The following is a 27,047-nucleotide window of genomic DNA, read 5'->3' as shown; positions in this document are numbered from 1 at the left end:
TGACGGACTTGCCTTATACCGAACACCCCGTATCATACCATTGGACATATGAACTATGTACTTACATAGCTATGTATTAACATATGTATATATATATGTATTCCTAGTGTATATTGTGTGACAAATATGTTGCCAGTTTTTATTTTTAGTTGGCCACAACAATTACAATGCAAATGAAAAAAAAAAAACAATAAAATACTGTGCAAACATTTGTATGGCATTATCTCGATCGATATTTAACCCTACTGTGGGACAAGGGGCGACAACGGAAAACATAAAGGCAATCCCACGGCAGCGGATTCTTTCATAGCGGATTGACATGAATTTATAATGTTTCGACAACGGCTGCAAGCCTGTATCCCCGGCAGTGGAAGAACAACAGCTACCAAGGCAAACGAGAGTCGTGTTGGCACAATTAAGATCTGGTTGGTGTAGCCGACTCAATTCTTACTGGGTCAAGATTGATGGCACGCAGGACATCTGCTCTGCATGCGGCACCGGTCCGCATACTATGCTTCATCTTTTTAACTGCCCAGCCAACCCAACTCATCTAACTCCACACTCACTTTGGACTAATCCTATCCAGGTGGCGTCATTTCTTTAATGAATTGAAGAAGCTTCTACAACAACAACAACCCTGAAAAGTACCCCCAGTTAGTCCCAATTTACATTAGGCGAGTTTACTTGCGGCAATTGTCAGTTTGTGGGTGAGAGAGGGTGTTGAGAGGCAAAGGGTTAACATATACCTCACCTCTCTCTCCAGCAAACTGACAATTGCCGCAAGTAAACTCGCCTAATGTAAATTAGGACTTACTGTTCTTAATGTTCGCCTTCCGTATACTTCAATTTTTAATTCTGCTTTCCAGCTTTTTATCAAATTTATTGTTGTTGTTGCAACACTGTTTATTATGTTTGAATTTTCGTTCTTGTGTTCAATCTGGCTCTATCTCCAGCTCCAGGAAAGTGTCTGCTTCGATTGGATGTAGCCACAGATCCACTGTACATATGTACATCAAATTTGTCAGTGTTTCCGGTGTGTTAACATCTGTAAGTGAGAGGTGATTTTGTTAGATTCGCATTATTGAAATCCCCCTCTATGCCAATAAAAGCCGTCAGTGTAAAGTTTAAATTCTCCATGTTTCTCCTAATGTAATCGATCACCTCATAAAACTGGTTCTACAGATTTGCCTTTAATATACGCATGAGAGATGTAGTGTCCAAAGGGTTTCTAATCTGAAACTCTATCAGTCTTTCGAGTGACTTGAGGAGAAAGGAGGATAAAAAATACGTCTGCAGTCTTTCTACGCAGAATGACTAGATTTCCATGCTTTAGAGATGTCACTTACATCTCGAAACCTGACTCCTTTTATCGACTCGCAGAAACTTATACATTACCGGTACAGGGTTAAAAAAACATCCTAATCACTTTACGGTTAAATAAAAATCACTTACGGTCCTTTAAAAAGTATACATACTTCCTAACAGAAGTAAAATTTCCAAATTTAACAACACTTTTACATTTCGTTAAAAAAACTCATTTTTATCTAAACAGTTATACCTTAATACAATAAACTTAAAAACTAACATATAATATATTACACTATATGCTGCTTTACATAGTTCTGAAGAGTTTCTCTTTGAATGGACTTGGTAGGCTTTCTATTAGAGATGTTGGATTGGCGGAAACTGTTACCAATTCTTCGTCACTCAACCAACCCAAATATAACAAATGCTGAAATGAAAAGAAAAGAAACAGTTAATAAAAAAACATTAGTGTCTACCATCTGCTGTCCTCACCTCATAGGTCTTTTCCATTTTCAAACGTAAACAATAAACTTTTGTCTCATCTTCTGAATGTTGGCTCGACTTCATTTTCTTTAATGACTTATTTTTCGAATTTTCCACCACAGCGTCTTCGATTATTTCCCGATCTCTGCATTTCTCCAAAACAAACAATTTTGAATCGTTTTGCATAACAAAAATATTGGGATTACGAGGATCGAGGAGAATATTTTGTATACAATGATATTCCGAATTGACCACAAAGCGGTCCACATCGGAACAGGTGAAACACATTTCATCCAAGTCGTATTCAATTATTTTACCATCGGCAAATGCAGCAACCAGTCGTGGCTGTTCGGCATGTATACTGAGAGCTGTAGTGGCTGCTGTGTAACGCGGTAAATTGAGTAGATGTTTAAAATGTTTACCCTTATAAACAGCCCAAACGGCAATTGAACGATCACTGCTAGCAGCCGCTATATAAGAACCACACACTGATACTGTGAATAGTTTAATGGAGTCTTTAATGTGTTTACTGGTATCAATGCACTCCACAAAATCCAAAGCAGGAGTTGTGGAAACGTTAAGATCTCTTTCATCCTCACTTGAGAGCATTGTGTATATCATGATATGTTTACTTTCACGACTGACCACAATCAGACGCATTGAATCAGCTGTGAATTGCATATGTGACGCTGCTGTCATTTGTTCGGGTAAATCTCTAACTCTAACAAGTTTGGAATTGCGCTTAAATTCATCTTCATCATCGGCAATGCCAGCTACAAAGTGAAATAGACGTATTTCATCTCTGGTCGAATAACAAAGCCAACGACCATTTGGTGATAATGTTGAACAAACTATACGCTCATCATTTCGACTTTTAAATTCTAAAAGTTTTTCAGGTACTGTAAGCAGGGATAATAGTTTGGAGGGTGTTGATTGTATTGCATTGGAAGTGTCTGTATTTTCTTGTCCAAACTCTGGTTTGCCATTTGTTGATCCCATACGCCAAATTTCCAATGAGTTTGCATAACGTAGTAATATTATACGTTCGGTTGGAGAAACAGTTACACAGGGTTGCTAGAAAGACAAAATTAAAAAATATATTTTTATTTTTCGTTGCTTAAAAAGTGGTAAAATAATCAATACCATGAATGTATGGGGTACATATATTCTTATAATTCCCACAAACAGCCCAGAGGGGACAAGAGAGATTTCTCTCAAATATGAGTGCATCGCTATTCATATTAGATGATGGAATACCTTTTATAGGCGAGTCCAAACGGCGTGACATAAGACAACACTTTGTAGAAGACCAGTTAAAGGCAAAGAACTAAACGGTATCATAGGGTAGCTAAGAGAATTTTTCGGAACATATTATAGAGTACCCCGAGACTGACAGGGTAAAGAGGACTTGCTACGCCATATAATAACAATCCCAGACGAGAATAAAGCAGATGTCACTTGATATGCACCCCCACGGAATCTCAATGGTAATCCTTAAGCAATTGGGAACATTTAATAAGTGTCCTCAATCTGTCGTTACCCACACAGATTGTACCCGAAGCCTGGAAAGTTGGCTTAGTGGTCTCGTTACAGAACCGAGGAATGTATGCCTGCGATTGAGTGAGGCATACATCTTTCGTTACCCAAACAGATTGTACCAGAAGCCTGGAAAATTGGCTGGTGGTCCCGCTACAAAAGTCCGAAATGAATGCCAGATAAGAAGTTTGCCAGCTGTCCAACATCAGCCAGTGTGGCCTTTGATCTATCGAAGGCTTTCTATACAATGTATACAGAAGACTTCTCCCCTACAGAATTTGAAATGTGTGAGTGACAGTTGTTTCTGGAATACAGTAAAAATGTGATGTGGAGTGACATCTCTCGTTGATGATATATGAGATTGGTTAAATATCTACATAGCTGAATTAGTGAAGTTCTTTCACCTGAACAATATAAAAATATAGGCCGCTAAATCCACTGCTGAAATGAGGAGGCTCGTGGGGTGTTAACAAAGAAATCTCTTGTTATGTTTTAAAACAATAAGCCTTCTTTAATGAGCTCTGCAGCACTGCCGTGATATTAAAACATATCACAATGTTAAAGATTAACTAATCCTGACCTGAAAAACGTTTTACATTGAATACAATTATTTATCTTAAAAAAACTTACCTCTAAAAATGGTCCATATTTCTGAATAGTTGATCGGGTTTTTGTTGCCGACGATATACCCAAATAACCATCAACACCACCCGAATAAATATTATCTTGGGCACACACTAAAGCCTTAACGTCATGATCATGTACACGTCGTTGCAAGAATTTCACCCATCTATAAAACATCATATCATCACGTTTGATTTGGGTCTTTGCATAGATTCGTATGGTAGGCTCGATGCCAGCACAAAACAGTTTATCTTCTTCTTCATTTACGGCAACTGCTAAAACATCTGCCTTCAATACTTGATGTGTTTCCAGTTGAGATGCTGTTTTGCCATCCCAAATGCTAACATGACCTCTCGAATCACCAGATATTATGGTGAAATCTTGAAGAACTTGCAAAGACCAAACAATCGTGTCCTGAGGAGTCGACATGGAGGTTACAGTCATTTTGTGTATGGCATGTCCTGTTCGTGTATCCCAGATACGTATAGCGCCCATTGAACCGGTTACCAAATAGTTGCCCGTTGCATCGAAACGACAGCACAATACACGACCCTCTTGTTTATCGAACAAAGTTTTGTACTGGAATTGATTGTCTTCGATGTTGAAAATATTGATATACCCCTCCTCGGTACCAATAGCCATTTCGTTGCCCTCACGATTTACATCAATACACCAAATAGCATTACCCGTCACATGTTGTTTAAAACGAGGCTGTAGGGTTTGCAAATTCCACTCAATCAATTCTCCATTAAGACCAGCACTGAATAAACGTTCTCCAGACCAAGCTAAACCTTCAACGGAATTTTGTGGGGTTTTTGGAATAGTACGTTCCAAACACGGGGCATGACGCACATCCCAGATTTCTATTGAGCCATCATTTCTGTGATTATGAAAAAACAATTTAGTGCAATTTATAAACAAAATGGTTTGAAGGAATACTACCTTGATACGGCCAGCTTCCTCCAAATGCTATTGTAGGCCAAACATTGTATAGAACGCGGCTGTAAATTGTAGAAACGCACATTGTGTATGTGTGTGCGTCCCTTCTTAGGATTTTCACACTCACTCGCTCTTCTCATTTTCATTGCAATTTATTTAGAAGTATTAATAATTTTAAATGAATTTTGAAAATTGTAACACTATCGAACCGCAACCAACAATTCAAAACACGTGTGTTCTGTTTACGAAAAGCGCGAGAATGATGAAATGTCAAATTCATATGTTACACTAGTAAATACGTAGAGCGGGGTACACACCTATGTAATAAAAATGAACTAGGCGTTTACACCAGAAAATTTGTCTTAGAATACAACTCTGATTTACTAACACATGCATACATTTGCCGTTTGTCTCCCAGCTGTCCATAATTGGTCTGTTCCTTTACTTTAAAAAATGGTAACAGTGGCAAAAAATGGTAAAAGTGGTGAACTGGTCTCATATAAATTGTATGCTTGGTAAAGTAAAGGAACGCTTTGCAGGTTAAAAATGGTAACCTCAGGCAGGTAAAGGAACAGAGCTAATTTTTTCACAGACAGTGATGCTTGGTTTACATTTACGATATCCACTCGATTTCAACTGTCAATTCCATTGCTTAAACGCCAAATGAAATCCAACGGATTTCGGATGAGTTTTCATTTGACGTATACGCAAAGGAATTGACAGTTGAAATCGAGTGGATTTCGTAAATGTAAACCAAGCATGAGGTTAACAATTTTTTGACATTTTTGTAAAAATTAGTGAGATAATAGCTTCGTTCCCGTACTTTTTAATGGTAAAACTCGTAAAAGAGAGAACTGCAAAAAATTTGTTGTCACACACAAGTTTCTTGAAATAGTTCGGGAACGGAAAAATGGAAAATACGTCAAAAAAACTGGAACAAATGTCAAAGTCGGCGTATCAGCCAATCAGACGCCGGCAACCATGTTACTATTTTTTTACTCGACCAAATTTGTCGTGTAAAAAGTTTTTAAAGAGAGCGTCATTCAGCGCCATTTTTGTTTAAAGAGAAGTGAACATTTTACAACTTTTTTGTGTACGGGAACGCTTTTTCGAGTAAAATGTGTAAAAGTCGTAAAAATTGTAAAAACTTTTTAGTTCTGGAACACAGCTAATAATTGGAATGTGTTGAAAACAAAAGAACATGAACAACAACAAAATATTTGAAAAAAAATAAATCCATGATTTTCATTTATAATTTTACAACTGTTTTTGTAGTTGTCGGGACGCCTACGTCACACAGGCAAGTTTTGGGTTTTTGACAATCAATGCATGAACTCAACTGTCCTGTCATGTGTAAAAGCTGGGTTAAGACACGCCGTTCGGACTCGACAATAAACAGTAGGTACCATATCATTGAGCTAATATAAATCGGGGTGCACTCATTGATATGAGTGATGTTTGTGGATCAATTATTATATTATTATTAGCTTCGTTCCCGTACTTTTTAATAGTAAAACTCGTAAAAGAGAGAACTGCAAAAAAATTGTTCTCACACACAAGTTTTTTGAAATAGTTCGGGAACGGAAAAATGGAAAATACGTCAAAAAAACTGGAACAAATGTCAAAGTCGGCGTATCAGCCAATCAGACGCCGGCAACCATGTTACTATTTTTTTACTCGCCCAAATTTGTCGTGTAAAAAGCTTTTAAAGAGAGCGTCATTCAGCGCCATTTTTGTTTAAAGAGAAGTGAACATTTTACAACTTTTTTGTGTACGGGAACGCTTTTTCGAGTAAAATGTGTAAAAGTCGTAAAAATTGTAAAAACTTTTTAGTTCTGGAACACAGCTATTATAATTCAATTTACAACAACTTGTTTTGAAAATTCATGTTCGATCAGCTGCGCATATGTATCTACCTTGATTATAGTAATATGTTTGAAATCAACAAAAAAAGTGTAAACACCGGGGTGTATTTCAGGATTTCGTAATATCAAGTGGATTTTGGAGCGAAAGTGTGAACTTGGCATTATTAGTCCATTATAGCTCATTTAGACTAGCCATATATCCTCGACTGGATTTAATAAATTCAGTACAAATCTCATTGCATTTAGATATACATTTTGGAGGATTTAAATGGCAGTCAGCTGATTTTTGTTCATAGCACAATTACCAAGGTAGATGCATCAGCCCATCTGAACGAATGTGAAACGTCAAAAGAATTTTTTGTAAATTAAATTCGTCTCAAAAAACATACGTCAAATTACAAATGTATTGTTTAATACTGAAAATGTTAGCACATTATGCTACTAATGCTAACTAAAGAGCAAATAAATTATTATTTTATCGCAGTTTGCCCATCTAAAATAAATAAACGAATTATTTCATCGTCTAAACGATCATAAATAAAATCAACTTTGTACATCAAAACAAATTTATTTTTTCCGCCTTGTTTACAAATTTTTACATTTTAAACATGGTAGAATAAGAAACTCTTATGTTACACGCTAAAACTTTCATACGAAACTTTCCCATTATTTTGGCGTTCATAGATCGAGTTCCATACAAAAGTAATTTTATAAAATTAATGTAATGGGGAACTCGACCTAAGAACGCCAAAATAATGGGAAAGTTTCGTATGAAAGTTTCAGCGTGTAACATAAGAGAAAAGGTAGCAGCAATACACAGCTGACTAAACTGGGTTGTAACGTTAGTGTCAAATTTCATATGACATTTTATACATTTATTTCTATTACGATGTACATTAGGGACATATATTTTTTGAGAAAAAAATATATCATTCGGAAAAAACCATTTCCCAGAAAGACTTCTTCATATCAATGATATGTAATAGCTCATTTAGACTAGCCATAAATCCTCGATTGGATTTAATAAATCCAGTACAAATCTCATTGCATTTTGATATACATTTTGGAGGATTTAAATGGCAGTCAGCTGATTTTTGTTCATAGCACAATTACCAAGGTAGATGCATCAGCCCATCTGAACGAATTTGAAACGTTAAAAGAATTATTTGTAAATTGAATTTGTCTCAAAAAACACACGTCAAATTACAAATTTATTATTTAATACTGAAAACAATTACCAAGGTAGATGCATCAGCCCATCTGAACGAATTTGAAACGTAAAAAGATTTTTTTGTAAATTGAATTCGTCTCAAAAAACACACGTCAAATTACAAATTTATTATTTAATACTGAAAATGTTAGCACATTATGCTACTAATGCTAACTAAAGAGCAAATAAAGAATTATTTTATCGCAGTTTGCTCATCTAAAATAAATAAACGAGTTATTTTATCGTTTAGACATCGTAAATATTAGTCTAGGTTGATTAAAATCAACTGTGTACATCAAAACAAATTTAATTTTTCCGCCTTGTTTACAAATTTTTACATTTTTAATTATTTTTAGTGTAGCAATTCATCGATGCATCTACCTTGTTTCTTGTGCCAGCTTGCAATTTTTCGTATTTTCTAGCAACATGTTGCAAAAAACAGAGTTGTATACGAGGATTTATGTCAGATTTAAAGCAAATCCACTCAATAGGAGGATTTATTTTTGTATGGGAAATCTGGTAGATTTTGGCTGGATTTAGCAAATAAAACCTGATAATGGGCTAAATCCGGCTAATGGTGTCATATCTAAATGGCATATAACCTCCTCCAAGTTCGAACGATAAGCCGGACAGTAAATCTCCGCTTGTAGAGGCGATACAACGTTTGTTAATATGTGAGGTATTTTGTTAAAATTTAAAAAAAAAATAAAGCCCTAATAAACATGTGCTTCTTTGATTTCTAAAACAAAACATTGAAACAGCTTCTCCTTTTTCTATGAATTTCCAGCGACCCCAAACTTTTCTGCAAGAATTCTACTTTCTGCGAGAATTTATGCATTTAGTGGAATGATGTGGAAGCATAAAAATTGTAAATGTAACGAATTTTCATTAATGTTTTCCAAAATATTCAACCAAATGTGAAAAATTATTAGTTTTTCAAATTCTAATAATTTATAGACATTTCCTTGTTTTGTTTACAAATATAACTGACAGTAACGTTGCAAACAAAAACAAATTCCTTTGTGGTTGTTGTTCGAGTTGTATTTGTTGTAGTATTAACTTTACCTTATATTTGTTCTACCATGCATTTTAAATTATTTTTAGTGTAGCAATTCACCGATGCATCTACCTTGTTTCTTGTGCCAGCTTGCCACTTTTTGTATTTTCTAGCAACATGTTGCTAAAAACAGAGTTGTATACGAGGATTTATGCCAGATTTAAAACAAATCCACTCAAAAATCGACGTTAATCGACAAAAAAAAAATAGTTTCGAACACATTTTAATGATTTTCCAAATATAACTGATCATTTTCGTCAAAAAATGCTTGCATATTTAGCATTATTTTTCATATATTTTGCATGTTTTTGATATGACCCTAAATATCGAAAAATTGACCCTCAAAACGTCTAGATCCTGATTTGGGTCCAATCGGATAAAAAATAAAAAACATGCTAAAAGTTGTGCAATTGGAGTTATGCAATTGGAGTTATGATTTCACAACATCTTTCGATGTAGTCCAACAGAGTTATGAAAAATGCAGTCCGTTCGATACATTTTATAAGCAGTTGTTTTAGAGATCCCTACAAAACAAAAACAGTTGGTTGATCCCTACCCGACGCTGCCGACATCATTTCTTCAAAAGAGAAACGAGAAACAAGAGTGTATATATTTCGAAGAGTTTGTTTTAAAATAAAAAATATAAACTAAAGTTGCGAACCTTTTTGTGGTAATTTACAGACGGAAATTTTTAATGGAGTGGAGTTGGAGTCGAAATCTGAACTAGTGATAGGAAGGCAACATAAAAAACCTTTAGGATGACGAAGCAAAATCAGTTGCGCTTGGATTAAATGGAGAACGGAGGAATTATTGTTGTTGTTTTTGATATGACCCTAAATATCGAAAAATTGACCCTCAAAACGTCTAGATCCAAAATTTGGGTCCAATCGGATAAAAAATAAAAAACATGCTAAAAGTTGTGCAATTGGAGTTATGCAATTGGAGTTATGATTTCACAACATCTTTCGATGTAGTCCAACAGAGTTATGAAAAATGCAGTCCGTTCGATACATTTTATAAGCAGTTGTTTTAGAGATCCCTACAAAACAAAAACAGTTGGTTGATCCCTACACGACGCTGCCGACATCATTTCTTCAAAAGAGAAACGAGAAACAAGAGTGTATATATTTCGAAGAGTTTGTTTTAAAATAAAAAATATAAACTAAAGTTGCGAACCTTTTTGTGGTAATTTACAGACGGAAATTTTTAATGGAGTGGAGTTGGAGTCGAAATCTGAACTAGTGATAGGAAGGCAACATAAAAAACCTTTAGGATGACGAAGCAAAATCAGTTGCGCTTGGATTAAATGGAGAACGGAGGAATTACACTCAATTGTGATTGAATTTAATGGAAACTTTTTTTAATTTGTATTTCTATAATAAAGTTCTTTGTATTCTTGTTTAACACAAATAATAAATGCATTTTATTTATTCTGGGATATTTCGCGATAGCTTGCATTTTTATTGCATCTTTAGATTGATTAGAAACACAATCCGTGGGTTAGCGACCCCAAACATTTTTGCAAGAATTATACTTTCTGTGAGAAATTATCCCGTTTACACATGCAAGTGACAGTTCGAAAAATACCAATACACTCACACATATTCACTGCCACACCAACTAACAACCTCACTGCCGATAAAATTTCCTTGTCAGTAATCAATGTAAGTGCTTTGAATGTAACTTCAATTTTTTCCGAACGTATACACATGCAAGTGTCAGTTCGAAAAATTGAAGTTTCGACTATAATATGTATACACAACTGTCCGAAAGCTACTTGTATGTGTAATCACCGGGTTAGTTTACATGTACCGGTTTTGTTTACATGTACCGGTGACACTAACATTACAAACAAAAACAAATTTCTATGTGGTTGTTGTTGAGTTGTATTTGTTGTAATATTTACTCTACCTTCTTTGTTCTACCATGGTTAAAGGCCGCGGCACATACGGTCCGTTGAGCGTCGCGTTACTACAACCACATGAAAACCTCAAGAACAAACTTGGCATCACTTACACTTTTTTCATGTGGTTGTACTTAGTCCCAATTTACATTGGGCGAGTTTACTTGCGGCAATTGTCAGTTTGTAGGTTAGAGAGGGAGCTGAGAGGCAAAGGGTTACCATAGGCCTCACCTCTCTCTCCTACAAAATGACAATTGCCGCAAGTAAACTCGCCCAATGTAAATTGGGACTTATTAAGCCGTGAGGCTACGCACAACGGACCGTATGTGCCGGGGCCATAACGCTATTTTCATGTGGTTGTTGTTTTTAACCTTTAATCTTTTACATGAAATTGAGCGTGAAGTATTGTGTTTGCACCTTCAGTTCAAAAAAAGTGAAGTTTCGACCATAATAGCTTTGTTCCTTTACTTTTTTAATGGTAAGAGTGGTAAAAGAGAAAAGTGTCAAAATTGCTCTCTCATGAACATTTTTACCAGAAAAGTAAAGGAACAGAAAAATTGTAGTTCCGGCAGCAATGTCAGAAAAAAACATAAAAAATCAATTTTCGTCTTTTATTTCACAGTTTTTAATTTAGTGTTGTCAGTGTTCCACTTTTTCTTCGGTTTTTCGTCCATTTTGTGAAATAATCGTCAAACAAAAGTCGAAAAATCAGTTCTGCCATTTTCTACTTGCAGAAATTTTGCTGGTAGCCTGTGGTCATGGTACAATAAGAAAGGTAGATGCATCGGCGAATTGCTACAACAAAGCAACTTTTTTTGTAATGTAAACTGTCAAAATTTTCGCCAAATGGTCTCTTGTCTCTTTTTATCGCTTGTGTTTGTCTATAAAGTGTAGACATGCTATCTCTTACATACCGAATCATATGGTTTTTTGTTTTGATTTTTCATGGCGAATTCATAGTTTTTTGACGTTTTAGATTCGATCAGCTGGGCTGAGGCATCTACCTTTCTAATTGTACCATGCCTGTGGTAGAAGAGAAAGCCATTTTCGCTCTCTCTCCCCTCTCACTCTCTTAAAAATTGCTTCCAGTTTTGCCACTTTTCGGGGTTAATGCTTGGTTTACATTTACGAAATCCACTCGATTTCAACTGTCAAATCCATAGGTTAAACGTCAAATGAAATCCAGATGAGATTTCATTTGACGTTTGAGCTATGGAATTGACAGTTGAAATCGAGTGGATTTCGTAAATGTAAACTTAGCATAAGGAACGCTTTGCAGGTTAAAAATGGTAACAAATGGTTAAAATGGTAACCTCAGGTAAGTAAAGGAACACAGCTAATATATACTTATAAACAACTGACTGCGAATAACTTGCATTTGTAATCATCGGGTAAACATGCAATAAACCTAAATTTAATTGTTAAAATGGCGTTTGCATTAGATCATTTTGCAGGGTTAATCTTCTTTATAAGGATTTATTTGACGTTTGCGTTATGGAATTGACATTTGGGTTTATTTATTCCGGTTAAGTGCTAACTGGGTATAAGATCAAGAGATTAACAAAGGCAGTTGGCAACGCAAACTATAGTGTGTATGAGTAACGAGTATTTTTTTTGAGAAGTAACCGCTACCAAATACTACAATACTCATTAATTTCTCATTTCGGCTTCTCAACTAAAATTGATTGACGCATCAAAAGTGGATTTCTTCGAAAAATTTAATAATTTATTAATAAAAACTCAAGAAATCCTCTTTTATTCTAGTGTAAAAGATTCCCCAATCTTTGTTTTATACGTTTTAAGTGGAACATTGACGAAAGGTATGTTTTTTTAAGTGAAAAATTTAATTGAAATTTTCCTGTAAAGTTAAGGTTCTAAGTTTTTTCCTTTGTTTTCTCTTCTCGCTGCACTCTCCACCTTTTACATCAATTGTGTGTGTGTATGCCTGTTTTATGCCATCACGCCAATTTAATGAATGAATGTCAAGTAGAAGGAGGAGAACAAGTAAACAAAAATTGAAAGAAGAAGACAAAAAAAGACGGAACCACACAAATTGAAATTGTGTTTACGGGTCGTTTGCAATATTAAACAAAAACTACCTTAAGCTGCGTGTGCATTGTTTCCCTGCGTCCCTGTGTGTATATATTGAAATATATGTGCAGACGTAGTGTGAATAACTAATATTGTGTTCAACTAATGAAAATCATGGCCGACATGGATGCCGTACATTTAGGTTTGGACGAGAACGAGGCCGACATTGCCGAGGAATTGCAACATTTTGATGATTCATTCGATACCCGTAGTGAAGCATCCGAATCGGACTCATCATCAGATTCTCAGCCTAGCATAAGTTCGATGGGTTCAGAAAATTCCAATGAGTCGAAATCTAAGCGCAAGACAAAAACTAAAAAACAAGAGAAGTCGTCAAAAAGCTCTTCGGAGCAAAAGGCAGCCAAGCGTTCCGTTTCACCTGCCAAGGATGCTGCGGTCAATGGCAAAAGTCCTTCTAAAAAGCGGAAGGATAGCGGCAGTAAGACGACCGAACAGTCAAAAGATTTTATAGGTCCAATTAAACCAGATTCTATTGAAAGTGCTTCCAAGAAATCTCGCAAAAAATCCATCGATGCTGGGCCAAACACATCAGCAAATAGTGCCAACATTAGTGGCAGTGTTAAAAGCGATGCAAGTGACGATGAGTCTACTAACAAGCCTAAACCATCTGCTTATGATAGTGATTCTGAATCGGAGAATTCGGATTCGGCAGCAAATATAAAACGTAATGGCCGCAAAACATCTTCGAAAAATTCAACACCAGAAAAGAGAACATCTTCGTCGAGATCTGGTACAAAAGGTGTTTCATCTTATGATTACAAGACCAAACTAAACTATCTATTTCGTGATACACGTTTCTTTTTGATCAAATCAAATAATGCTGACAATGTTACCTTGTCGAAGACTAAAAATGTTTGGGCTACATTACCACAAAACGATTCGAATTTGACGCAAGCATTTAAGGAGTCACGTAATGTTCTATTAATTTTCTCCGTTAATGAAAGCGGTAAGTATTACTATTCAATTTCTTTATGATTTTTTTGGAATAATCTAATTGCTCTTTGGGCATATACCGAAAAACCAAAGATATTAGATAAAAACGAACATATCTGTAGTTAGTTAGGACGAGATAGTTTAAAGGACGAGCAGTGGTTTTAGAAATTGTGCATTCTGTGAAGTGAAAAGGAGTAATACGATTTTTTACAGAAGAATAGGGAACAAATTTCCCTTATCGACAGTTTGCAAATTTTTTTTAAAAACGTAAATTTCTTTTTATTGCCGGCCTTCGTCCGGGAATTTGAGACTTTCTCCTATTAAAATTTTTCCCTAAGTAGCCGAACTTTAACAAGGTATTTTTTGGAACTTCAGAGGCCCATATCTCGGGAAGTATACAGTTCCCCAACAAAAATTATACAGTTGGAATCTGCATAAAAAGCTGTGGTAATTGTTTCAAATTTTTCCGAATACTGTCGGTAAAGGAAAGATATGCCAAAAATAGAATGGATGGATATACTGAAAATAAGCTAAAAAACTTTGAAGGTTAGATATGAAACTTTGGAACAAATTTCCTTTTCCGAAAAAAAAAATAAAGAAATGTCCTTTAAATCGCAAGTTTTCTTAAGTAAAATTTCGGCTACGCGAACTAAATATTGTTTATTTTTTTCCTATATCTCTGGAAGTATACATTTCCCCCAACAAAAGAAATATCGTTGGAAACGGCATGAAAAGCACTATCTATGGTAAGAATTTTCTGCGGTGGCAAAGTAAATTTATGCGGACATTTTTCTTATCGCTGTGGGTTAATATTGGGAAAGAGCCAATATGGGATATTGACATAAAGGGAGTTCAACTGATTTATTTTTTCTCCTATTTAATTTTTACTAGCGAAGTCCATACATCGCGAGCTGCTTAAGCACAATATTTTTCTTCTGGGTTTGAGATTGACTTAATATTTCAGAGTTTAGATTAAAGCTGTTTCACTCGGATACCTTATGGCCCATTGTGTTCGCCCAGTGACGTACGCAGGGTGTGGTAATTTCTTCTCGTTGCAGCCATCTCAGATCTTAGCAAGAAGAAGCAGAAAGGCTGTCGAGGTAGGATCGTATGTTCACCCACGATTCACAGTCTTGTGATCGTGAGCAATCTTACCTTATCCTCCTTGGTGGTAGTGAAGATGATGATGATTGTCATTGTTTAGCACAGCAACCCTATTTTATTTTATGGCTCCTATAACCACAACCAAACCATTGTCAACTTCAGACTTCGTAAAGGTTTCTTAGACCATCTGCGATAAACAGCCATCGACTGTCATTGATTTAACCGTCGGCTTCAGCTTTACCGATGAATGCAGCTCGAAATTTGGCTGGAATCATCGGTCCTTCGGAGTACATTCCAGCACTGCCATTTGTGAGAAGAGGTCCGAATGATATATTTTGTCATTGATTAGCTTGTGAGGCTACCTTAGCAGTGGTATCTTTCCTAATCTCAGGTTCCTCCGTTTAATTACATCTGTTCAAATTGTTCTTTGGTGGGAAGAGATGAATTTGGTTGAGTATAGAGTAAGGTGCTTGGCGTTGATTCATCACCTTTTACTTCATATATCGAAGGCCGAGCAGAGTTTAAATCGCTCCAGATGTGACCCTTGGGGGCAATGTTGACGTTGGACACATCTGAACATCTGCAGATATTCGGATGAGAACCTGTTGAGATCAGAATTTATCTTAGGTAGGTAGGGGTATCTTATCTATTAATCCAGATCAACCTACGCACTCTCATCTAGATGCCGACGAATTTTCATTAGATAATCTATTGATTTACGGTATGCCTGCTTGTCGTTAGCCAACATAGTTACGACCGTGATTCAGGTGTGGGAACTTTCAAGTCCAATCCCTTAGTCGAGATTCCTTCGTTAATTTTGTACTGCCTTGTAGGGCTGGTTCTATCGACTTCAGTCGATGGACAATCCTTCTGGATAATAGAAGGCCCTGGTTTCATAATGTTTATGCTAACGAGGGTATATACACTAACATACGGGCAAAATGTACCTCATCAAAATAATGGTTTTAGCACCAAATAAGTTTGGACAAAATGTCTTTCAGACAATTTGGAATCAATTTAGACATGTCCGTCCTTCTGTCTGCCTGACTAGTGCGCATGATAACTCTAACCCCTATGACACCATGTGTAGTGATTCGAGCGCACGACAACTCTCGAACGGATAAGCCGATTCGCTCTAAAATTTGGCGTTCATAATATTTTTTGCATACTTAGTTTATTTTCGAAGATAGACCATATCGGTCCATTCCTTCAGGTACCACACCCACAAATGTTTGGAAATGTTCGGAAAAATTGTGCGCACGATAATTCTTGAAGGGAGTAATATATCTACGCGACATAGATCAGGTTCGAATATGGACTATATGGTCCACTCCTTCGAGTACTTCCCACACAAAATTTCTGAAGAATGCAGTTTAAGGCCTGCTTTCAAATAGTTTTGCTTCTTTTTGTAACAACTTCTATTCGCTGCCTTCATTACGATAGTACATTTTTTTTAGGGGATAATCCATACTTCCTGAGAAAATAGTCCGAAAGGTTTAAGGGGTGACCCCCACTTGTAAAGCCCAAAAAAGGTAATTTTTCATGATTTTTTTAGAAAACTATCAAACTTTTTTGGTAGATTTTTGTATCTGAAAAAGCACATCTTTATGTAGTGTCAAATTTATTATTATTATTTTTTTGAAAAATATTATATCGTCACTTGAAATGCCCAAAGACGTAACCCTCAAAGGGTTACGTTGAGGGTTACGTCTTTGGGCATTTCAGGTGACGATATGGTATTGTGGCAAATGACTGTCTACGAAACCCTTTTTTGAAAATGTGTTTGGCAGTGCCAACTTCAGCTCGCAAAACGAATTAACCAATCGTCATATATTTTTGTGTGTTTATTTAGAACATAAAGATACATATGTTCCTTCATCGACCGATTTTTTAAAAAATATTAGATTTTACTTAAACGGTGTACCCTCAAAATTCAATTTTTGACTTAAAAACTGTCGTTTTATGCTCGTAAAACGGGCAAAAAAAATTGCCCGTGATAACCCCACAAAATTGTACGACAATCAGTTCATTAGTTTGGCACTGATTTCAAAATGTCACTTCGAAAAAACACGTTTTTAATTTTTATGTTGCGTACAAAAAAACACCATAAATTTTTCCCTTACAAAGTTCATATCTCAGGCAATATTTTACCACATATTCTTTGCTACTTCTACTTTAAGAAAAGCCAATGAAAATTTTTCGATTTTCTGAAATATACAAGTGGCGGTCACCCCTTAAAATACCCCTATGGCACCATGTGTACCCAGCAAAATTTGACGGAAGGGGTTCTTTGCGATGACGTGATTTCATGTCATCTTTTTCATTGGTTCAAAGGAAGTCGTGAAAGATCCGATCTTTTCATTAGGATTTGAACCAATGCAAAGGAAGTCGTGAAAGATCCGATCTTTTCATCAGCATTTGTACCCATTCCATCGATCCAATAGAGATGATGTTTGTGTTTTTATTTACACACCTGTTTATTTTCATTTTGGTATGTTCCAGTACTGCAAAAATCTACTAATTTTTACTATTTTTTCCGATAGCATAAAGGAAAAATTGTTATCGTAGTAAAAATAAGTAGATTCTTGCAGTTTTTGGAACAGACCAAAGTTGTTAGAACTGTCGTCGTGATGTTGTCTTACATTTCCTGCATATCAAACAACTAAAATTTCTAAACAATTGGTATTATATGAAGTCCCAACCATCGAGCTAAAAATAGAATCGGACTGCACACATTGCTATTTTAAAAGTTCCCTTGTCTGTTCTAAATCTGACATAGAATGAAATCAATCAAATCTCGCTTCTTGGAATTTGAAAAAAAAAGTCCGAAATGAAAAGGAACAAGAATCTGATAATAAAGAAGAAACTACTTTTGGAAAGAAACAATTAAAAATAAATTAATTAAGAATAAATGGTATTTTCCATAAAAAGTCTCTCCTCCCCGTTCGTTACATTTTGTTCTTAGAGATCCCTAAAGCAAGCCGGGTTGTAGATCCCTACATATTTCCGTCACTAAACAAAAGAGTATAAATTACCAAAATGTTGTTATAAAATAACAAAATTATAAAATAAAAGTAATTTACGAAATAAAAATACTTAAAGGAGTGCATTTGGAGTCCATGTTGAAATCTGAACTGGTGATGGGAAGATAATTGAAAAAACCTTTTGTAAGATGAAAGAATATCAGTTGCGGAGAACGGAGGAAGTAATCTTTTGCGTTGCAGCGGTGGTGATTACTTTGCAATTTTGGATGTAAACTTTTGAAAAACTAAACTGATAAATTAATTGTAGCTATTTCATGAATTCGTTTGAATTAATAAAGAGTTTTGTTTTTCATGAAAACCATATTTCAATACAGCATTTCCATTTTCCAAACAAGACATGAAAATTTCATGCCAAGGGGTTGGTGAAAATGACATGTCAAAGCATGGGTGAAAATGACGTGTCAAAGCATTGGTGAAAATGACATGTCAAATCATTGGTGGAAATGACATGCCAAAGCATTGGTGGAAATGACATGTCAACGCATTGGTTAAAATGACATGCTTAGGATCCAGAAAAGAACCTCATCTTTTGGGGTCCACGCTCGTATAAAATTCATCGATGAAGATGCTAAAAAGATGACATGCTAGATCACTTGCACCCATGATTGAATGTCATCTTTGGCATCGAACATTTTGCTGGGATGAGAGTTATGAGCTTCACCGAAACAAATCTTAAGACATCCAACTGGAAACGTATACTTAAGTAGCCAGCGAAAAAATTGGCTAAATTATCTGAAATCGAAGGACGAGATAAAAGATCAAAGTGTAAACAAATAAAAAAGTATCAGTCGGCTTGGCTGATAGATATATACCCTCAGCCTCAGACCTAACCCAGCAAAATGTTCGATGCCAAAGATGACATTCAATCATGGGTGCAAGTGATCTAGCATGTCATCTTTTTAGCATCTTCATCGATGAATTTTATACGAGCGTGGACCCCAAAAGATGAGGTTCTTTTCTGGATCCTAAGCATGTCATTTTAACCAATGCGTTGACATGTCATTTCCACCAATGCTTTGGCATGTCATTTCCACCAATGATTTGACATGTCATTTTCACCAATGCTTTGACACGTCATTTTCACCCATGCTTTGACATGTCATTTTCACCAACCCCTTGGCATGAAATTTTCATGTCTTGTTTGGAAAATGGAAATGCTGTATTGAAATATGGTTTTCATGAAAAACAAAACTCTTTATTAATTCAAACGAATTCATGAAATAGCTACAATTAATTTATCAGTTTAGTTTTTCAAAAGTTTACATCCAAAATTGCAAAGTAATCACCACCGCTGCAACGCAAAAGATTACTTCCTCCGTTCTCCGCAACTGATATTCTTTCATCTTACAAAAGGTTTTTTCAATTATCTTCCCATCACCAGTTCAGATTTCAACATGGACTCCAAATGCACTCCTTTAAGTATTTTTATTTCGTAAATTACTTTTATTTTATAATTTTGTTATTTTATAACAACATTTTGGTAATTTATACTCTTTTGTTTAGTGACGGAAATATGTAGGGATCTACAACCCGGCTTGCTTTAGGGATCTCTAAGAACAAAATGTAACGAACGGGGAGGAGAAACTTTTTATGGAAAATACCATTTATTCTTAATTAATTTATTTTTAATTGTTTCTTTCCAAAAGTAGTTTCTTCTTTATTATCAGATTCTTGTTCCTTTTCATTTCGGACTTTTTTTTTCAAATTCCAAGAAGCGAGATTTGATTGATTTCATTCTATGTCAGATTTAGAACAGACAAGGGAACTTTTAAAATAGCAATGTGTGCAGTCCGATTCTATTTTTAGCTCGATGGTTGGGACTTCATATAATACCAATTGTTTAGAAATTTTAGTTGTTTGATATGCAGGAAATGTAAGACAACATCACGACGACAGTTCTAACAACTTTGGTCTGTTCCAAAAACTGCAAGAATCTACTTATTTTTACTACGATAACAATTTTTCCTTTATGCTATCGGAAAAAATAGTAAAAATTAGTAGATTTTTGCAGTACTGGAACATACCAAAATGAAAATAAACAGGTGTGTAAATAAAAACACAAACATCATCTCTATTGGATCGATGGAATGGGTACAAATGCTGATGAAAAGATCGGATCTTTCACGACTTCCTTTGCATTGGTTCAAATCCTAATGAAAAGATCGGATCTTTCACGACTTCCTTTGAACCAATGCAAAAGATGACATGAAATCACGTCATCGCAAAGAACCCCTTCCGTCAAATTTTGCTGGGCATGTTTTATCCTGCCGCTTACGGACGTTGTAACGACTTCAGTAGTGATAATGTTCCGGATAATCCGTTTTGTTACTTGTACCTCAAGCATTTATGCTAACGAGGGTATATACACTTTCATACGGGCAAAATGTGCCTCATCGAAATAATGGTTTTAGACCCCAAGTATGTTTGGACGAAATGTGTTTCAGACAATTTGGAGTCGATTGAGCAATGTCCGTCCGTCTGTCTGTCTGGTTAACTGGAGCGCACGATAACTCTCGAACGGATGAACCGATTCGGTTCAAATTTTGGCTTTCGTAATATTTTTCCAAACTTAATTTAAGTTCGAAGATGGGCTATATCGGTCCATTTGTGCGGAAAATTCGTGCGCTTGAAGGGAGTAACCGATTTGGTCCATACTTTGCCCATCGTGAAACGTGTACCAGACTTAGATAAGGTTTCAATATGGACTCAATCGGTCCACTTCATCGGGTACCTCCCACACAAAATTTCGGAAAAGTTCAGTTTAGGGCCATCTCTCAAATCGCTTTGATTTTTGCTTTAGCAACTTGTATTCACTGCCCCCCATACGACGGTATAAGTTTCATCAGGGGCAAGTCCATACTTCCTGAGGAAATTGCCTGAAAGTTGCAAAAAAAACCCTATGACACCGTGTGTAGTGGTTGGAGTGTAAGGTAACTCTCGAACGGATCTGCCGTTTCGGTCCAAAATGTGGTCTTTGTAATATTTTGTGCAAACTTAGTATAAGTTCGAAGATAAGCTATATCGGTCCACTCCTTCAGGTGCCTTCCCCACAAAAGTTCAAAAATGTTCGGTAAATTGTTCGTACGGTAACTCTTGAAGGGAGTGGCCTAATTGGTCCATACTTTACACATCCTAATATATCTACCAGATATAGATCAGGTTCAAATATGGACTATATTTGTCCACTCCATCCGGTACCTCCCACACAAAATTTCGGATAAGTTCACTTTAAGACCTGCGGTCGAATCACTTTGATTATTGTTGAAGCAACTTGCATTCGCTGCCTCAATTGCGATTTTAAAAGTTTTTTCAGGGGCAAGTCCATACTTCTTGAGTAAACAGCCCGAAGGGCGTTTTCTGGGAAAAAATTGTTTCAATATACACAGGCTGAGGGTATATCTCTGTCGGCAAAGCCGACTGATACTTTTTTACTTGTTCTGAAAAGATTAGCGGCAAATAAACTCTTGTTAAGGGTATACCGGAGATCTTTAGCATTTGCCGCGTTGTTTCGTCTTTTTCATCGGATTTCATTATCTCTAACCTCTTCTAAAAATTACTGATCGGACTTTAGTGATCTATCGGAGGACGACAAAATCTGTCCAAAATTTGGGTGTGGTAATAGTTGCTAGTTAGGGACAATACACAAAACTTCCCAAATTAATATTTTAAAGAGGATGATGATGATTAGATTTTATAAAGAAACGACCGTCACCTAAAATGCCCTAAGACGTAACTATAAAATCAAAATTCGTTTGTTTATTGAATTTGATTCATAAAGGTATAAAATACATGCTCTTGCAAAATCCTATTAATCAATTGACATTTCGAAAAATGGGGTAATATTGCAGATGTTGTTGTAATGAAGGATCCCAAAACAAAGCCTTTCCGCGGTTCGTACATGATTAATATCAAAAACGCGCAACCTCATAAGATATTCTATAAAACATTTTAATTTTATAACATTTTTTGCTCCTCCTGTTAGGTTAGGTTAGAGGATGTGCAGCCACTAAATGTGACTGCGCCACTCGGAGACCTTATGGTCCATTGTGATCATCCTTTAGAAAAGGTGGAGAGAGATAAAAATAGATAAGAGAGATAGAATTGAATTAATAGGATGGATAGATAAATAGGAATAAGAAGTATTAAAAGAGCTAGGAAACAGATAAGAAGACGAGGTAGGCAGAATAATCGAAAAGACAAAGACGTTACGCGTTTAGGTTGCGCTGTCCCAGCCACTTTAGATTCTTGACGATGTTGCAGATTACAGTAGGTTCCACAGTTGAGTAGAAGGTTAGAGACGGCGGAAAACGAACACCCACTAGTCTGTGTCGTCTACGAGCCAGAGCTGGACAACGACACAGGAGGTGTTCGATCGACTCCGACTCCTCCTCATCCTCACAGAGTCTGCAGTAGTCATTAACATCCCTATCCCATTTAATGGTAAAGGCCCTGACATAGCAGTGTCCAGTGATGACTCCCGTCGTTACCTTCACTTCCGCTTTGCTCAGGTTCAACAACGAATTCGTTCTTTTGGCTGACAGAGACGGCCATATGGATCTTGCCACAATGCACCTAGGTTCATTGCGCCACAATTCACTGGCTCTTTCGTCAGAGAACGCTTCGACTTTTTGGAAAAAGTGACAGATGGGTGGTTTGATAGAGTCAGTGATAGCTAGATCAGCGGACTGTGATCCTCGTCTAGCTAATTCATCTGCTTTTTCATTACCCTGGTAGTCACGATGTCCAGGTACCCAACATAGCCGAAAGCCGTTAGTTAGCGCATCCAGAGCTGCTCTACACTTGAGGACGACGTCGGATTTGATGTTACAGGATTTGATGGCTTTAAGAGCCGCTTGACTATCCACATAGATAGTCACCGGTTCAAAGATTTCTGCATCCAGATCTTTAATCAATTCCGCCGCCTTCCAAATCGCGAAGATTTCAGCCTGGAACACACTACAGTTGCTGTCTAGCCTGTATGTGCGTTCAAGTGATAGACTTTCACAGTAGACACCGGCACCGGTACCTTCCTCCATCTTGGAGCCGTCTGTATATATAGCCAGACCGCCCAGAGGGGGGTTACTGCGGTTCCAGTCGTCTCTACTAGGTATAATGACTTCTATATCGTCAAATCTTAAGACTGGTGATATATAGTCACTTATTTTGCCACAATGGTTCACAAAAATACCTGATTCATTCAGGATACACCCATGCCCATAGGTACGACCACGCCAAAGACCCTGTTCATGAAGCCGCAGGGCACTCCTGGTTGCCTGACACTTAATGCTGATACTCAATGGTCTTAAGTTCAGCATTGCGTTCAGTGCAGCCTGTGGCGTGCTCCTGGTAGCTCCAGTAATAAGAGTTGCGGCGGCCCTTTGTACCTTATCGAGCTTAGTGGATGTTGACTTTTGAAACAACGAGTGCCACCAAACGAGAGAACCATAGGATAGGATGGGTCTAACCACTGTATTATACAGCCAGTGTATAATCGAAGGAGTTAGTCCCCAGCTTTTCCCAATGGAGTTCTTACATGAATAAAGTGCAATCATTCCCTTCTTCGCCCGCTCCTCAGCATTCCTATCCCATCGCAATTGACAGTCAAGGATTGTGCCAAGGTACTTTGCTTCGGGGGAGAGTTGGAGCTGCACCCCATCCAGTGTTGGTGGAACAAAGGCGCCGAGCTTACGCTTCCTTGTGAACATTACCAGTTCCGTCTTCGTTGGGTTAACCCCAAGGCCATTAGCCTTGGCCCAGCGTGATAGAGTTGATAGTGCTCCTTGCATAAGCTCCGAAATGGTTGACGGAAATTTACCGGAAATCAGCAGTACCACGTCATCGGCATAAGCAACAACTTTGATACCTTGATTGTCCAGCTCCATCAAAATATTGTTTATAACAAGGAGCCACAGTAATGGCGAGAGCACACCTCCTTGAGGGGTGCCTCTAGTCACTGTTTTCCTTATTTTTATCTCCCCAATGCTAGAATTTATAATCCTGCTTTGAAGCATATTATTAATCCAGCACGTTAGGGGTTCAGGTGCATTAACTTTCTTCAGTGAGAGATTAATGGACTCAAGTTTTACATTGTTAAAAGCTCCTTCTATGTCTAGAAAGGCAGCCAAGGTAAAGTTTGAGTCTTCCATGTTTTTCTCAATGAAGCCGACCACCTCATGCAAGGCAGACTCAACAGATTTACCTTTAACATAGGCGTGCTGTGAGTTGCTTATAGAGACGGTGTCTACCTGACTCCTTATCTCCAGGTCGATCAGTCTTTCGAGTGTCTTAAGGAGAAAGGATGATAAACTTATGGGTCTGTAGTCTTTAGGTGCAGAGTGACTAGGTTTTCCCGCTTTGGGAATGTAAGTTACCTTTACCTCCTTCCACAGCCCCGGTATAAAAGAGAAAGTCAAGCACGCCCTAAAAATCTCCTCCAGGATTTGGTATAAGGTCGGTGATGCAAATTGTAGCATCGCCGGCGTTATGCCATCCGGCCCAGGAGACTTATAAGGCTTAAAAGTGCTGACCGCCCACTTAATTCTACTTCTGTTGACCACCCTGTCAATGAGTACCAAATCCAAAGGCTCCTGAACTCGGAAGTCGTCACGCTCGTTGTTGACAGTATCCTCATCCTTGCAGCCTGGGAAGTGGGTCTCCGCAAGGAGATCAAGAGTCTCAGTGGCGGAGTCTGTCCACGCACCATCTTGTTTCTTGATACTTCCAATGGATTTGGGGTCCTTGGAGAGTAGTCGTCGAAACCTAGCTGCGTCGTTAACTCCTTCTACCGACTCACAGAAGTTAACCCAAGATGTTTTCTTTGCCCGCTTGATTTCACTCTTATATTTATTGAAACTCACTTTATAGGAGTCCCAATCAATATCGAGTTTAGTCTCATGCGCCCTGTTATACAGTCGTCTAGTGTTTTTCCTAAGTTCGCCAAGCTCCTTGCTCCACCACACCGGTTGAGATTTCCTCCCAGGATATGTTAGTGGACAGGACTCCTTATGGCAACGAAGAAGAACATCAGTGAGATTTTTAACGGATCCATTGAGGTCATCAACTGTTTCCGTACTAATATTAGGAGTTAGTTGCGAGTTCGTTAGTTCCGTATATTTGTCCCAGTTTGTCCTTCGTGGGTTCCTATAAGGAATTTGGCGACCTCTGTCCAGAGAGACATCAAAGAATATCTGCATATGGTCCGAAAAGGAACATTCTTTAGATACCCTCCAATTCCTCAGGACAGAGTCATCTAAATTAGAAAGGGTTAGGTCAATGACCTCTTCCCTGTTCCTAATTTTAAACGTTGGATCACTACCCCTATTACATATCCGTAAATTATAAGATAAAATAAAATCGAATATGGACTCACCCCTCTTGTTGGTGTCCTTGCTGCCCCACTGGAAATGGTGAGCGTTTGCGTCGCAACCCAGGATTACGTTACAGGTACCCATCATCTCGTCAAGCAGACGTCGGACACACTGGTTGGGTGGGTCTGGGGCCTCAAAAGGCATATATATAGATGACAGCAGCGTGGCCTTGCTTCCTCCATGCTCCATCCTGACCGTGCATATGTCACCGTTACTGTAATTAGATAAAAAGATTAGATTTAAACTCTTTTTACCTACTATACAAGTCCTTACCTTGTCCCCCTCGGACGCGGCAAAGACGTCGAAGTTGGCATTGTTTAGTCCAGAAACCTTATTTTTATAGATATAAGGCTCCTGGACTAAGACAATGTCTACTTCAGAGTTCGTGAGGGACAAGAGCAGTTCAGCGGCAGCGGCCTTGCAATGGTGCAGATTAATCTGCAGTATGCGCAGCCTTTGCCGCTTCCCTGCCCTTACTGTTTTTCGCGAGGTGGGCTCAATCGAAACCGAACCCATCCTGAACCGAAATTCAGCTTTCCCTCACGTTCTCTTAAGTATAACTCCCCAGGGGGGTCGACCGCCACTCTGGCCACTAAGCCTCCCAACTCGCTACAGGGGACTAGACTAATAACAGTCCAGCCTGTTGTAACAAGGTTGGGATTCTGCAACCTCAGCATTCTCAGCAGGATTTCCTTGCTTACCGTAGGTGGGGGAATCCACGCTGAGAGTACCTTTCTAGACGGGATGTCCGATAGGGAGACCGCCGCCAGATCAGCTCCTTCCCACAGAGCACCAAGACCACTCACTGTCTGAACGAGAAAGTCTCGCGACCTCTCATTCATGCAGTTTATGACCTTGACACCCTTACGCAAGAAGGCGCTGCCAAGCTGACGGTCTTCCGGATCTTCCGGTCCAGAAACTATCGCAGCCCGAAGACCAGTTTCAAATAGCAACCAGTGACTGTCGCTGATTTTTCCATTTGGATCAGCTCTGTCGATGATTGCTATTTGCAGGCCATCGTCTGTCACAGCAGTTGGTCTACCGTATGGCTTATTGCGCCTTTGACCGCGTACCTTGGATTTAACTTTTCCAGAAGAGGCGGAGACCTTCTCCGTACTCAGTTGCTTCTCTTTGGTCACACGCCCAGCGGCCGCTGCATACGAGGTTGATGGTTCGATCAGCTGAGAAGTCATCGTCTTCTTGGCTGAAGGCTGCGGACCCTCAGAGGAGCGCACACGCTTCACAGATTTACTCTGCGAGGCGCTGTTCTCCCCACCCGAAGACGATATTTCCTTAGCTGATCCAGCCCTCTCCCTGTTGAGACCAGCATCTTCGATTGCGTCACCCTTGCCTTTTGGAGCAGAATCGGGCTTTGAGGCAGAGTCCTTTACCGCTCGATCACCACTAGGGGTGACTGTTGGCTTAGGGGTGCTCTCAATAGCCTTTTTCTTTACCTCTCGGTTCGGGATAGGCTTCGAAGAAGAAGATTTTGCTCCTCCTGTTACATCTTGGGGCAATTCATTTACTGATACATATTCATATTTACACATATCTATATCCTTCTA

At 37.9% G+C, this 27,047-nt stretch overlaps 3 protein-coding genes across 4 annotated transcripts in view; 1 reads left to right on the top strand and 2 right to left on the bottom strand.

Annotated features, from left to right (window-relative positions):
- Positions 1 to 1,519: 1,519 nt before the first annotated feature.
- l(3)72Dn (UTP4 small subunit processome component l(3)72Dn) lies at positions 1,520 to 5,151 on the bottom strand. The gene is made up of 4 exons (XM_073987019.1): positions 4,891 to 5,151; positions 3,955 to 4,828; positions 1,798 to 2,862; positions 1,520 to 1,732 (listed from the first exon to the last, which is right to left on the bottom strand). The coding sequence occupies exons 1-4, from the start codon at positions 5,031 to 5,033 to the stop codon at positions 1,613 to 1,615; spliced, it is 2,202 nt and encodes a 733-aa protein (XP_073843120.1). The 5' UTR covers positions 5,034 to 5,151; the 3' UTR covers positions 1,520 to 1,612.
- A 7,387-nt stretch (positions 5,152 to 12,538) lies between these two features.
- Ythdc1 (YTH domain containing 1) overlaps positions 12,539 to 27,047 on the top strand; it is a 37,862-nt gene continuing 23,353 nt past the window's right edge. Inside the window, exons 1-2 of one of the 2 annotated variants that reach the window (XM_073986121.1) lie at positions 12,539 to 12,742; positions 12,913 to 13,980. In XM_073986121.1, the coding sequence (XP_073842222.1) occupies positions 13,119 to 13,980 (862 nt within the window). In that variant the 5' untranslated portion in view covers positions 12,539 to 12,742; positions 12,913 to 13,118. Of the gene's footprint in view, positions 12,743 to 12,909; positions 13,981 to 27,047 lie in introns of both variants that reach the window. The other variant, XM_073986122.1, reaches the window with a different exon arrangement.
- Positions 25,239 to 27,032, bottom strand: LOC141401574 (uncharacterized). Its single transcript, XM_073981886.1, has 2 exons — positions 25,756 to 27,032; positions 25,239 to 25,696 (listed from the first exon to the last, which is right to left on the bottom strand). The coding sequence occupies exon 1, from the start codon at positions 27,030 to 27,032 to the stop codon at positions 25,956 to 25,958; it is 1,077 nt and encodes a 358-aa protein (XP_073837987.1). The 3' UTR covers positions 25,239 to 25,696; positions 25,756 to 25,955.

Source organism: Musca autumnalis, unplaced genomic scaffold (assembly GCF_047663935.1).
Source record: "Musca autumnalis isolate F117 unplaced genomic scaffold, ASM4766393v1 scaffold_4, whole genome shotgun sequence".
NCBI classification, from domain to species: Eukaryota; Metazoa; Arthropoda; class Insecta; order Diptera; family Muscidae; genus Musca; species Musca autumnalis.
This window is presented reverse-complemented; position numbering and strand designations above follow the sequence as displayed.